The 14,860-nt window shown below is 46.2% G+C and overlaps 1 protein-coding gene across 3 annotated transcripts in view; it reads right to left on the reverse strand.

Moving 5' to 3' along the window:
* Nucleotides 1-14,860, reverse strand: part of arap3 (ArfGAP with RhoGAP domain, ankyrin repeat and PH domain 3) — a 350,166-nt gene that overhangs the window by 41,490 nt on the left and 293,816 nt on the right. For all 3 annotated transcript variants that reach the window (XM_059650536.1, XM_059650534.1, XM_059650535.1), the window contains one exon: nt 547-632. In XM_059650536.1, coding sequence (XP_059506519.1) covers nt 547-632 — 86 coding nt within the window. The remainder of the gene's footprint in view (nt 1-546; nt 633-14,860) is intronic.

Below are 14,860 nucleotides of genomic sequence, written 5' to 3' on the forward strand. Positions count from 1 at the left end.
AAGTCCAAAATTTTAATTCTGTACTGAAAAAAAAACATAAATCATTAGATAACACAGTGTGGAGATGGAGGAACACAACAGGCCAGGCAGCATCAGAGGAGCAGGAAAGTTGACATTTAGGGTCAGGACCGTTCTTCATGGGGTTCATCATTTTCAAGAAGACCTTTTTCTTGCACATTGTGCATTCTCAGCAGCTTCACATGTAAATACTTTTGCATTTTTCTCTGTAATCTTCTGATTGTTCACTGTTGTGATCAGGAACCGGAACTCTGACTAAACTTTCATCTCTGCCCCTTTCCTGATCAGGAATCTTAAGTCAGTTTCAGCACCCATTGCTGAGACAGTTAATCTTAGAATGGGTCAGCTGGAGTGGCATCTTTATGCACTGAACTTGCCACATTTGTTTGTGTCTTTGATTGTTATTCAGTTGATGAATGAGATTTCATTTGTGATTTTCTCCCATAGTATCCCCCGTGAAACCAAGATGGCAAACAGCCTCCCCCATTTTGTAACAATCCAATGAATGAGCACTGGTGATTCACTTACTGCATTGATGGTGCTTTCAGCTTCTTCTTAATGCCCAGGTAAACTTTCAGTGAGAGAACAGACCACTCCCGTTCAGGCTTGGAGCTCTGCAAAAGAGAACCTTATAAGGTAATCATTTTCCTTTTCAGTCTGCTTTTATTAATCAAGATCTTAACCTCAAAATTGTTTGGAATGTTTCTGCAAACATTTTGAGCAATTGTTACTGTGCTGAAAACTTAGATTCTCAGTTTAAATATGGGGATAGTTCAAAATCAGTTGCATAAAGGAAATCAAAATTCATAGTTTTCAGGCTTCATATCATACAATCATAGAATCATACAGTACACAAGAGGCCCTGCATCCCATCAACTCTGCACCAATAAAAATAAAAATAAAATCTACAATGGTCCCACTGGTCAGTGTTTACCCCATATTTGTACTTGTATTCTTCTATTGTACTTCTTTGCATTCATTCGTTGGATGTGGGTGTCACTGGCCAGGCCAGTATTAATTTCCCATCCTTAATTGTCCAGAGGGCATTTGAGAGTCAAGCACATTGCTGTGGGTCTGGAGTCACATTTAGGTCATGCAGGTAAGGACAGCTGTTTCCTTCCCTAAACAACATTAATAAATCAGCTGCATTTCTTCTGACAATCAACATAGTTTCAATGATCATCATTAACCTCCCAATTCCAGGTTTTCATTGAATTCAAATTCCATCATCTGCCATTTTGGAGATTTGATCCCTTGTCTGCAGAACATTTTGTGTTTGTGGATTAATAGCCTGGTGATAAAATCTCTCGGCCATTTCAACGACCCTTTAAGGGTTATAAGATTTCCACTTGGCAGTGCATTCCAGTTTCCCACCGCCTGCTACATGATGCTTTTTTCCCTCAAATCCTTTCTTGAACCTCCTGCCTTTCACCTTAGATTTATGTCCCTTGTCATTATCCCTTCTGCTAAGGAGAACAGTTAATCATCTAATTGCGAATCATCTAGCAGCTAATCGTTTCTCAGCATCATGTTCATCTCACTCATAATCTTATGCACCTCTGTTGGGTTCCCACTCGGCTTTCTCTGCTCCAAACCAAACAACCTGAGTTTATACAGCCTCTCTTCAGATTTAAAGAACGAAGAAAATTACAGCACAGGAACAGGCCCTTTGGCCCTCCAAGCCTGCGCCAATCCAGATCCTCTATCTAAACCTATCACCTATTCGCCTAGGATCTGTATACCGCTGCTCATTGCTCATTCATGTATCTGTCTAGATACATCTTAAATGAAGCTATCGTGCCCGCCTCTATCTCCTCCACTGGCAACGCGTTCCAGGCACCCACCACCCTCTGCGGGAAGAACTTTCTCCGCATATCTCCCTTAAATTTTTCCCTTTCACCTTGAAATCATGACCCCTAGTAACTAAGTCCCCCATTCTGGGAAAAAGCTTCTTGCTATCCACCCTGTCTATACCTCTCATGATTTTGTAGACCTCAGTCAGGTCCCTCCTCAACCTCCATCTTTCTAATGTAAATAATCCTAATCAACTCAACCTCTTTCATAGCTAGCGCTGTTCATACCAGGCAACATCCTGGTGAACCTCCTCTGCACCCTCTCAAAAGCATCCACATCCTATTTGTCATGTGACGACCAGAACTGCACACAGCAAACTGTTCCGACCCACGACATATCTGGGTGAATCTGCCCTGCAAACTCTCCAGTGAAACCATATCCTTTGTATAATGTAGAGACCAGAATTGCACACAGTACTCTGGCATTGGCCTAACCAAAGCTTTGTACAGCTCCAACATAACCTTCTATGCTCTTATAATCAAAGGCAATGTGTAGGAAGCAGTCCTGGAGCAGCAACCAGCAGGGGGAGCTGTCCTGGGAGAAACTTAGCTTGGAGTAGCTGAGGAACCATGAGAAACAGACTGAGGCAGAGCATGGATGAATGTTGGACTGGGGTCTGGCACAGGTAGTCAGACCATGTGTGGAAGCCCCTGTGCCAAGCTACTGCAACATAATATCTGCCTGAAACATTTTTTTATCTGACTAATTTCAATCCTTTAACTATGTCTCATTCCTAATTGATTTGTTAAACACCATATTGTCACTACTTTTTATTCCTCTTTTGTAGCTAAATTTTGCATTCAGTTACTTTGTATTTGAGATGCAACATTGTAAAACTTTTCACTGTACTCTTGTACTTCTGTACTTGAGTATGTAACAATAAAGGATCGCCTATTCTGTTCTATGCTATCTGATAAACGCAAATACCACATATGCCTTCTTAGCCGCACTACTGACCTGCCCTGGTGCCTTCAGCAATCTGTGGACAAGTTCCCCAAGATCCCTCTGAGCTTCCTAGTATCCTGCCATTCATTGAGTACTCCCTTGTTCCGTTCTATCTTCTGAAGTACATCATCTCACACTTATCAGGTTTAAATTCCATCTGCCACTGATCTGCCCAACTGACCAATTCATCTATATCCTTCTGTACCTTGGGCCTTCTTTCTTACTGTTAACCACCCAGCCAATCTTTGTATTAATTATCACTCACATTTTCTTCTATATTGTTTGTATTGAACAAAAAGGGGCCTACCACTGAACCTGGTGGTCTGCCTCTGCTCACAAGCCTCCCAACATACAAACAATTTGAGTTGCTTCCCTACAGTGTGGAAACAGGCCGTTTGGCCCAACAAGTCCACACCACCCCTTGAAGCATCCCACCCACACCCATCCCCCCATAACCCACACACCCCTGAACACTACAGGCAATTTAGCATGGCCAATCCACCTAGCCTGCACATCTTTGGACTGTGGGTGGAAACCAGAGCACCCGGAGGAAACCCACGCAGACACTGGGAGAATGTGCAAACTCCACACAGACAGTTCCCGAGGCTGGAATTGAACCTGTGTCCCTGGTGCTGTGAGGCTGCAGTGCTAACCACTGAGCCATCGTGCCACCCCTGCAGCATCTAACTTGCTAAGTTACCTTGAATCCAATGAACTTTTACCTTTGTTATCAGTCTCCCTTGTGGGGCTTTGTCAAAGGCTTTGCTAAAATCCATGCAAACTACAACAAATGCACTACTCCCATCCATATACCCAGTCACCTTGTTCAAGCGATAATGGGAACTGCAGATGCTGGAGATTCCAAGATAATAAAATGTGAGGCTGGATGAACACAGCAGGCCAAGCAGCATCTCAGGAGCACAAAAGCTGACGTTTCGGGCCTAGACCCTTCATCAGAGAGGGGGATGGGGGGAGGGAACTGGAATAAATAGGGAGAGAGGGGGAGGCGGACCGAAGATGGAGAGTAAAGAAGATAGGTGGAGAGGGTGTAAGTGGGGAGGTAGGGAGGGGATAGGTCAGTCCAGGGAAGACGGACAGGTCAAGGAGGTGGGATGAGGTTAGTAGGTAGCTGGGGGTGCGGCTTGGGGTGGGAGGAAGGGATGGGTGAGAGGAAGAACCGGTTAGGGAGGCAGAGACAGGTTGGACTGGTTTTGGGATGCAGTGGGTGGGGGGGAAGAGCTGGGCTGGTTGTGTGGTGCAGTGGGGGGAGGGGATGAACTGGGCTGGTTTAGGGATGCAGTAGGGGAAGGGGAGATTTTGAAACTGGTGAAGTCCACATTGATACCATATGGCTGCAGGGTTCCCAGGCGGAATATGAGTTGCTGTTCCTGCAACCTTCGGGTGGCATCATTGTGGCAGTGCAGGAGGCCCATGATGGACATGTCATCAAGAGAATGGGAGGGGGAGTGGAAATGGTTTGCGACTGGGAGGTGCAGTTGTTTGTTGCGAACTGAGCGGAGGTGTTCTGCAAAGCGGTCCCCAAGCCTCCGCTTGGTTTCCCCAATGTAGAGGAAGCCGCACCGGGTACAGTGGATGCAGTATACCACATTGGCAGATGTGCAGGTGAACCTCTGCTTAATGTGGAATGTCATCTTGGGGCCTGGGATGGGGGTGAGGGAGGAGGTGTGGGGACAAGTGTAGCATTTCCTGCGGTTGCAGGGGAAGGTGCCGGGTGTGGTGGGGTTGGAGGGCAGTGTGGAGCGAACAAGGGAGTCACGGAGAGAGTGGTCTCTCCGGAAAGCAGACAGGGGAGGGGATGGAAAAATGTCTTGGGTGGTGGGGTCGGATTGTAAATGGCGGAAGTGTCGGAGGATACCCCAGCTACCTACTAACCTCATCCCACCTCCTTGACCTGTCCGTCTTCCCTGGACTGACCTATCCCCTCCCTACCTCCCCACTTACACCCTCTCCACCTATCTTCTTTACTCTCCATCTTCGGTCCGCCTCCCCCTCTCTCCCTATTTATTCCAGTTCCCTCCCCCCATCCCCCTCTCTGATGAAGGGTCTAGGCCCGAAACATCAGCATTTGTGCTCCTGAGATGCTGCTTGGCCTGCTGTGTTCATCCAGCCTCACATTTTATCACCTTGTTCAAGCATTTGGTCAAATTTAAACAGCATGATCTCCCTCTGATTAAACCATGCTGATGAGTGATTTTACTTATGAAAACTGTTTGAGCACTTTAGAATCATAGAATTTCAAAAGTGTTGAAGCAGGCCACTTAAGTTCACACCAACCCTCCACTGGGTAGCCCACTGAAACCCGCCCCCCCCCCCCCCCCCCAATCCTTATAATCCTGCATTTCCCACGGCTAAACCATCTAGCCTGCAAATCCTGGGACACTATGGGCAGTTTAGAATGGACAATCTACCCTAACATGCACATCTTTAACTGTGGCAGGATAATAGAGTGTCTGGAGGAAACTCACAAGGTGCAGGGAGCACATGCAAATTCTACACGAACAGTCGCCTGAGGGTGGAATTGAACCCAGGCCTCTGATACTGTGAGGCAGCAGTGCTAACCACTGACTCACCGTGCCACCCCAAGAGTTTAGAAAAATGAGATGAGACCTAATTCAGGAATGTAAGATTCTAAATGAGATTGACAAAGTTGACATAGAGAAGATAGTACAATCTTGAACAAGAAGTCTAACATTTAGGATAAGGGGTAGCTAATATTTAACAAATATGAGGAGGAATTACTTTTCTGAAACAGTTATAAATCTGAGGAATTTATTATCCCAGAGTGCAGTGAACTTTGAATAAATTTAAGGAGGAGATAGATTTTTGTTTTGCAATGGGTTTAAGGGTTATGAAGAGTGGACAGGAAGGTGGAGTTGTGGAAAAGATGAGATCAGCCACGATTGTATTAAATAGTGAAGCAGGCTCAAGGGGCTTAATTGCCTCCTTCTGCTCCTGGTTCGTATGTTCTGATACCACTCTCACAGATAAGTGAACAAATAACCTTCTTTTACTTATGGTTCTATTTTGTAGATTGATCTCCACTGGGAAAAGTACTCCATTAAAAATAATACTAGCTTGTGACAGCTTCCAAGGGGTATATGCACTGTTTTAGGTACATTCTTCCTGAATGTCAACATTTCAAAGGGTTCCTGATGCTCCCTCTCAGGATTCCTGACCCATTTCCCTCAAAGAGTACAAGACCTATCTCCACCTCTCCAAAAATATCTCAGAACCATCACGGGGGGTACCTTGCCTCTCCAAATCGATAGCCTGTTTATCCAACTAATTCACAAAGTTCTGTCTGACATGCAAACCCTGTGTTCCATGATACAGCAATACCAACTCCCATTTCGGTGGAAGCACCTGGTCATTTACATAGCCAGCTATGACTGTAAAGTGCAAAACCCAGCCTGAGCCCTATTCAACTTGCATGAATTATTGAAATGTTGTGTTTGGGTGCTTTATTTGCAATATCCAGCCACCTCCATCATTCTTGCCACAATACAGTTTCAACCATGGAAAGACTGGACCTGAGTGTACAGAATAGTTGTTGACATCATACTGTTGTACTTTAGGGAGACATGGGCTGTGCATCAGGGATACATAAGATCTTTCATGAAATCCCACAAGCAACAGCTTCTCTTCATCAACTGGATTTAATGGGAGGCTCATCAATAGATGCTAGCCTCCTTCTTTAAGCCAGCCACAGAATCATTCAGGAAAAACACATGCAAACTTAATAAGGATGACAAAGTTTTTGAGCATTGGGCACTACCCTGAGAACTGAGATGTCCTAGAAGAAATCTTCTTTGCTAACATCTGGGGGTAAGTGTCAAAATTGGGAAAGCTGTCTCACAGATTTATCAAGCAATATCCTGGCACAGTTTTCCTCGAGGAATCATACCTTACACACAATGTACAAGACATCACTATCACTATTCCTGGAAATGTCCTGTCCAGCGGCTGGACAAATCCATTATCAGTGGCAGCAAAGTGCTATATAGAGGGACAGAGTTGCACTGGGAGTCTTCAATATTAAGTCTGGACCCCTTGAAGTTTCATGACTTCAGTGAAATATGGGGGAAGAAACCTGCTGATTATCATGTGCTGTTCTCCCTCAGCTGATGAATCAGTATTGCTCCATGTCGAACAAAACTTGGAAGAAGCACTTGAGGATGGTGAGGGCACAAAATGTACTCTGGGTTGGTGTTTTTATTGTCCACTATCAAGAGTGGCTTGGTAGTGGTACTACCAATTGAGCTGGTCAAGTCCCGAAGGATGTAACTGCTGGATTGGCACTGTCGCAAGTGTTGAGGGAACCAACAAAAGGGAAATATGTATTTGACCTCATCCTCACCAATCTGCCAGCTGCAGATGCATCTGCCCATGACAGTATTCGTAAGAGTGACCGATATACAGTCTTTCTGGAGACAAAGTCTTGCATTCACATTGTTGTCTGGTGCTATCGCTGTGCTAAATAGGACAGAATTCAAACAGATCTAGCAACTCAAGACTGGGCATCCATGAGGCACAGTGGGCCATCAACAGCAGCAAAGCTGCACTCCAGCACAATGTGCAATCTCATGGCCTAGTATATTTGCTCCTTAACTGTTTTTATCAAGCAAGATGATTCAATGGAGTGTGCAGGAAGGCATGCCAGCAAGAGAACCAGGCATTCTAAAAAATGAGATAACAAGGTATAGAGCTGGATGAACACAACCAGCCAAGCAGCATCAGAGGAGCAGGAAAGCTGACATTTTGGGTTTGGACCCTTCTTCAGAAAATAAAATCCTCAATCCAAAAAATGAGGTGTTAGCCTGGTGAAGTTACAAACAGGGCTACTTGCATGCTGAACAGCATAAGCAGCAGGTATAGACAAAACTAAGACATCCTACAACCAATGGATCAGAGCTAAGCTCTGCAGTCCTGCCACATCCAGCCATGAATAATGGTGGAGAATTAAACAACTCACTGGAGGAGGAGATAACAAAGTGTGAAGCTGGATGAACACAGCAGGCCAAGCAGCATCTTAGGAGCACAAGTCCTCCTAAGATGCTGCTTGGCCTGCTGTGTTCATCCAGCTTCACACTTTGTTATCTTGGATTCTCCAGCATCTGCAGTTCCTATGATCTCTGAGCACTGGAGGAGGATACTTCATACGTATCCCCGTCCTCAATGATGGAAGAGCCTAATAATCAATTTAAAAATTAAACTGAAGCATTCACAGCAACCTTCAGGCAGCTCCATCTCGGCTTTCTCCAGAAGTTCCCAGCATTACAGATACCAGTCTTCAGCCAATTCGATTTGCTCAAGTTATATCAAGAAATAGTTGAAGGCAATAGATACTGCAAAGGATATGGGGTTTGACAATGTTCTGGTAATTGTACTGAAGTCTTGTGCTCCAGAACGTGCCGCTCCCCTAGTCAAGCTGTTCCAGTACAGTTACAATGCTGGTATCTACCCGACAATGTGGAAAATTGCCCAGGTATGTCCTGTACCTAAAAAGCAGGAAAAATCCAACCCAGCCAATTACCACCTCATCAGCCTACTCACGATCATCAGGGAGATGATAGAAGGTTTCATCAACAGTACTTTCAAGCAGCATCTGCTTAGCAATACCCTGCTCCGTGACGCCCAGTCTGGGTTCCGCCAGGGCCACTCAGCTCCTGATCTCATTACAGCCTTGCTTCAAACATTGGCAAAAGAGCTGAATTACAGAGGAGAAGTGAGAGTGACAGCCCTTGACATCAAGACTGCACTTGACCATGCGTGGTATCAAAGAGCGTGAGCAAAACTGGAATCAATGGGTATCAGGGGGAAAGCTTGCCGCTGATTGGAGTCATACCGGTATGTTGCAGATGTTTGAGTTTGTTGGAGGTCAGTCATCTCAGCACCAAGACTCTACAGGAGTTCCTTGAATGCAGTATCCAAGGCGCTACCATCCTCAGCTGCTTCCTAAATGGCCTTCCCTTCATCATAAGGTCAGAAGTGGTGATCTTCGGCACTTTTCAGCAATATTTGTGACTCTTCATGTACTGGGACAGCCCATTTTAAAACTAAACAAGATCTGGACAATATCCAGGCTTGAACTGAAAAGTGTTGGTTAGGTTGGTTGGCTGGAGAGCTGGTTAGTGATGCCAACAGCATGGGTTCAATTCCCACACTGGCTGAGTTTACCATGAAGAACACTCTTTTGGGACATGATGTTACAGTTGTGTAAGTCATTGGTGAGACCGCATTGGAATATTGTGTATAGTTTTGGTCACCCCATTATAGGAAAGGCATAGTTAAACTGGAAAGTGTGGAAAGAAGATTTACGAGGATGTGGCCAGGAATAGTAGGCCTGAGTTATGAGGAGAGGTTGGACAAGATAGGACGGATGGGATAGGACTTTATTCCTTTGAACATAGAAGAATGAAGGGTGACCTTATTGAGATGTATATAATCATGAGAGGCAGAGATAGGATGAATGCATACAGTCTTGTTCCCAGGGATGGAGAGTTGAAAAGTACAGGGCATAGGTTTAAGGTAATTTATGGAGCGCAGCTAAGTGGGAGTGGTTGAATTATCCACTCAGAAAGTGAGTGAACTGAGATATTTGGGCAGGGCCTAAACCTGAGACACTACACGTTTAGTGTCTCCCACCTGCCCTCCTCCTCTGACCAAAAAAACAGACTCTGGTGTGTTGATAAGGTAAGTGTTTTCCTTTTTCTGTTTTTTTATCGTGTGCTGGCAAGTAGAGTGATTTGGTACATTTTTTTTTCATTACATTTATCTAGTATTTGACATTATAGTAGGACAAAGTTAAACTTAAGAGTAACAATGGCAAGAGATCCCAGACCTGTGTAACGCTCATCTTGCTCAATATGGGAGCTCAGGAATACGGCTGATGTCCCTGATTCCTACACGTGCAAGAAGTGTGTCCAGCTGCAGCTCTTGTGAGACCGCATTATGGCTCTGGAGCTGTGGATGGACTCACTTTGGAGCATCCACGATGCTGAGGTTGTCGTGGATAGCATATTCAGCAAACTGGTCACACCGCATATTAGGATTGCTGAGGGAGAAAGGGAATGGGTGACCAAAAAGCAGAGAAAAAACAGGAAGGCAGTGCAGGTGTCCCCGGCGGTCATCTCCCTCCAAAACAGGTATACTGCTTTTGATATTATTGGGGGAGATGGGTCACCAGGGGAAGGCAGCAGTAGCCACGTTCATGGCACCGTGGCTGGCTCTGCTGTACAGAAGGGCAGGATAAAGAGTGGAAGGGCTATGGTCATAGGGGATTCGATTGTAAGGGGAGGAGATAGGTGGTTCTGTGGTTGAAAACGAGACTCCTGAAGGGTATATTGCGTCCCAGGTGCACGGGTCAGGGATGTCTCAGCTCGACTGGAGGACATTCTGAAGGGGGAGAGTGAACAGCCAGCTGTCATGGTGCATATAGACACCAATGATTTCGGTAAAAAATGGAATAAGATCCTACAAGCAGAATTTAGAGAGTTAGGAGCCTTGTTAAAAAGTAGGTCCTCAGAGGTAGTAATCTCAGGATTGCTACCACTGCCACGTGCTAGTCAGAGCAGAAATGAAAGAATAGGCAGAATAAATGAGTGGCTTGAGAGATGGTGCAGGAGGGAGGGGTTCAGATTTTTGGGATATTGGAACCAGTTGTGGGGGACGTGGGGCTATTACAAATCGGACGGCCAATACCCGGGCAGGACTGGAATCAATGTCCTAGGGGCTGCTTTTGCTAAAGCTGTTGGGGACGGTTTAAACTAATGTGGCAAGGGGATGGGCACCAAATGAGGAGGTTAGTTGACAGTAAGGAGGTTGTAACTAAACCTGTAAGGAACTAGGTAATTAAGTCAGTGTGACTTAGGGGAAGAGTAGGCAGAAAGCAGATGTTCCATGCAAAGGGACAGGTGGTCTGAGGTGCATTTGTTTTAATGCGAGAAGTGTAGTAGGTAAGGCAGGTGAGCTTACGGCTTGGATTAGTACCTGGGAGTACGATGTTATTGCAATGACTCAGACTTGGGTGAGGGAAGTGCAAGATTGCCAATGAAATATTCCAGGATACAGATGCCCTGTTGATCCTTGAAAGTTGCCACCCAGGTTGACAGGGCTGTTAAGAAGGCATACAGTGTTTTAGCTTTTATTAATAGAGGGATCGAGTTCCGGAACCAAGAGGTTATGCTGAACTCTGGTGCGGCCGCACTCTGAGTATTGCATACAGTTCTGGTCACTGCATTATTAGAAGGATGTGGAAGCTTTGGAAAGGGTGCAGAGGAGATTTACTAGGATGTTGCCTGGTATGGAGGGAAGGTCTTACGAGGAAAGGCTGAGGGACTTGAGGCTGTTTTCATTAGAGAGAAGAAGGTTGAGTGGTGACTTAATTGAGACATATAAAATAATCAGAGGGTTAGATAGGGTGGATAGGGAGAGCCTTTTTCCTAGGATGGTGAGGGCGAGCATGAGGGGGCATAGCTTTAAATTGAGGGGTGAAAGATATAGGACAGATGTCAGAGGTAGTTTCTTTACTCAGAGAGTAGTAAGGGAATGGAATGCTTTGCCTGCAATGGTAGTAGATTCAGAGATAATGGGAACTGCAGATGCTGGAGATTCCAAGATAATAAAATGTGAGGCTGGACGAACACAGCAGGCCAAGCAGCATCTCAGGAGCACAAAAGCTGACGTTTCGGGCCTAGACCCTTCATCAGAGAGGGGGATGGGGGGAGGGAACTGGAATAAATAGGGAGAGAGGGGGAGGCGGACCGAAGATGGAGAGTAAAGAAGATAGGTGGAGAGAGTGTAGGTGGGGAGGTAGGGAGGGGATAGGTTAGTCCAGGGAAGACGGACAGGTCAAGGAGGTGGGATGAGGTTAGTAGGTAGCGGGGGGTGCGGCTTGGGGTGGGAGGAAGGGATGGGTGAGAGGAAGAACCGGTTAGGGAGGCAGAGACAGGTTGGACTGGTTTTGGGATGCAGTGGGTGGGGGGGAAGAGCTGGGCTGGTTGTGTGGTGCAGTGGGGGGAGGGGACGAACTGGGCTGGTTGAGGGATGCAGTAGGGGAAGGGGAGATTTTGAAACTGGTGAAGTCCACATTGATACCAGATGGCTGCAGGGTTCCCAGGCGGAATATGAGTTGCTGTTCCTGCAACCTTCGGGTGGCATCATTGTGGCAGTGCAGGAGGCCCATGATGGACATGTCATCAAGAGAATGGGAGGGGGAGTGGAAATGGTTGGCGACTGGGAGGTGCAGTTGTTTTTTGCGAACTGAGCGGAGGTGTTCTGCAAAGCGGTCCCCAAGCCTCCGCTTGGTTTCCCCAATGTAGAGGAAGCCGCACCGGGTACAGTGGATGCAGTATACCACATTGGCAGATGTGCAGGTGAACCTCTGCTTGATGTGGAATGTCATCTTGGGGCCTGGGATGGGGGTGAGGGAGGAGGTGTGGGGACAAGTGTAGCATTTCCTGCGGTTGCAGGGGAAGGTGCCGGGTGTGGTGGGGTTGGAGGGCAGTGTGGAGCGAACAAGGGAGTCACGGAGAGAGTGGTCTCTCCGGAAAGCAGACAGGGGAGGGGATGGAAAAATGTCTTGGGTGGTGGGGTCGGATTGTAGATGGCGGAAGTGTCGGAGGATAATGCGTTGTATCCGGAGGTTGGTAGGGTGGTGTGTGAGAACGAGGGGGATCCTCTTGGGGCGGTTGTGGCGGGGGCGGGGTGTGAGGGATGTGTCGCGGGAAATGCGGGAGACGCGGTCAAGGGCGTTCTCGATCACCGTGGGGGGAAAGTTGCGGTCCTTAAAGAACTTGGACATCTGGGATGTGCGGGAATGGAATGTCTTGTCGTGGGAGCAGATGCGGCGGAGGCGGAGGAATTGGGAATAGGGGATGGAATTTTTGCAGGAGGGTGGGTGGGAGGAGGTGTATTCTAGGTAGCTGTGGGAGTCGGTGGGCTTGAAATGGACATCAGTTACAAGCAGTAGATTCGCCAACTTTAAGTACATTTAAGTCATCATCGGACGAGCATATGGACGTACATGGAACAGTGCAGGTTAGATGGGCTTCAGATCGGTATGACAGGTCGGCACAACATCGAGGGCCGAAGGGCCTGTACAGTGCTGTAATGTTCTATGTTCTATCTATGATTCACATGGGATAGAGAGTGAGGTAAAAGGGGTGAAGGAGTTGCATTACTGGTCAAAGAGGATATCACAGCTGTGCTGAAGGAGGGCACTATGGAGGATTTGATCAGTGAGGCAATATGGGGAGAGCTCAGGATGCGGTAACAATGTTGGGGCTTTACTACAGGCCTCCCAACAGCGAGTGTGAGATAGAGACACAAATATGTAGACAGATTATGGAAAGATGTAGGAGCAACAGCGTGGTGGTGATGGGAGATTTTAATTTTTCCAACATTGAATATGATTCACTTAGTGTTAGGGCTTTAGGTGGAGCAGAATTTGAAAGGAGTTTCCAGGAGTGTTTTTTAGAGCAGCATGTAAATAGTCCAACTCATGAAGGGGCCATACTGGACCTGGTGTTGGCAAATGAACCCAGCCAGGTGGTTGAAGTTTCAGTAGGGAATTACTTTGGGAATAGTGATCACAATTCCATAAGTTTTAGAATACTAAACGAAGAGTGCTTAATTGTGGGAAGGCCAACTACAGCAAAACTCAGCAGGAGCTGGGGAATGTAGATTGGGAGCAGCTGTTTGATGGTAAATGCACATTTGATATGTGGGAGACTTTGAAAGAGAGATTGATTCGCGTGCAGGACAGACATGTACCTGTGAAAATGAGGGATAGAAAGGCCAAAATTAGCAAGCTATGGATGACAGGTGAAATTGTGAGACTAGCAAAGAGGAAAAAGGAAGCTTACATAAGGTGTAGGTAACCAAAAACAGACAAAGCTTTGGAAGAATATTGGGAAAGTAGGACCAATCTGAAATGAGGAATTAATAGGGTTAAAAGTGGTCATGAAATATCTTTAGCAAACAGGGTTAAGGAAAATCCCAAAGCCTTTAATTCACACATAAGGAGCAAGAGGGTAGTGAGAGAAAGGTTTGGCCCACTCAAGGAAAGAGGGAAGTTATGCGAGGAGTCTGAGAAAATGAGTGGGGTTCTTAATGAGTACTTTGCATTGGTGTTCATTGAGAAGAGGGATATGACGGATGTTGAGGTTATGGATAGATGTTTAATTACTCCAGGTCAAGTCAGCAAAAGGAGCAGGGGAAGTGTTGGGTATTCTAAAAGGCATTAGTATGGACAAGTCCCCAGGTCTGGATAGGATCTATTCCAGGTTACAGAGGAAAGTGAGAGAGGAAATAACTGGGGCCTTAACAGATATCTTTGCAGCATCCTTGAGCATGGGTGAGGTCCCGGAGGACTGGAGAATTGCTAATGTTGTCCTCTTGTTTAAGAAGGGTAGCAAGGATAATCCAGGTAATTATAGACTGGTGAGCCTGACATCAGTGGTGGAGAAGCTGCTGGAGAAGATATTGAGGAATAGGGTCTGTTTACATTTGGAAGAAAATGTCTTTATTAGTGAGAGACAGCATGGTTTTGTGCAGGGAAGGTCATGTCTTCCCAACTTATAGAACATAGAACATTACAGCACAGTACAGGCCCTTCGGCCCTTGATGTTGTGCCAACCTGTCATACCGATCTCAAGCCCATCTAACCTACACTATTCCATGTACGTCCATATGCTTGTCCAATGACGACTTAAATGTACCTACAGTTGGGGAATCTACTACCGTTGCAGGCAAAGCATTCCCTTCCCTTACTACTCTCTGAGTAAAGAAACTACCTCTGACATCTGTCCTGTATCTCTCACCCCTCAATTTAAAGCTATGCCCCCTCGTGCTCGTCGTCACCATCCTAGGAAAAATGCTCTCCCTATCCACCCTATCTAACCCTCTGATTATTTTATATGTTTCAATTAAGTCACATCTCAACCTTCTTCTCTCTAATGAAAACAGCCTCAAATCCCTCAGCCTTTTCTCATAAGACCTTCCCTCCATACCAGGCAACATC

This window comes from Stegostoma tigrinum, chromosome 13 (assembly GCF_030684315.1).
Source record: "Stegostoma tigrinum isolate sSteTig4 chromosome 13, sSteTig4.hap1, whole genome shotgun sequence".
NCBI classification, from domain to species: Eukaryota; Metazoa; Chordata; class Chondrichthyes; order Orectolobiformes; family Stegostomatidae; genus Stegostoma; species Stegostoma tigrinum.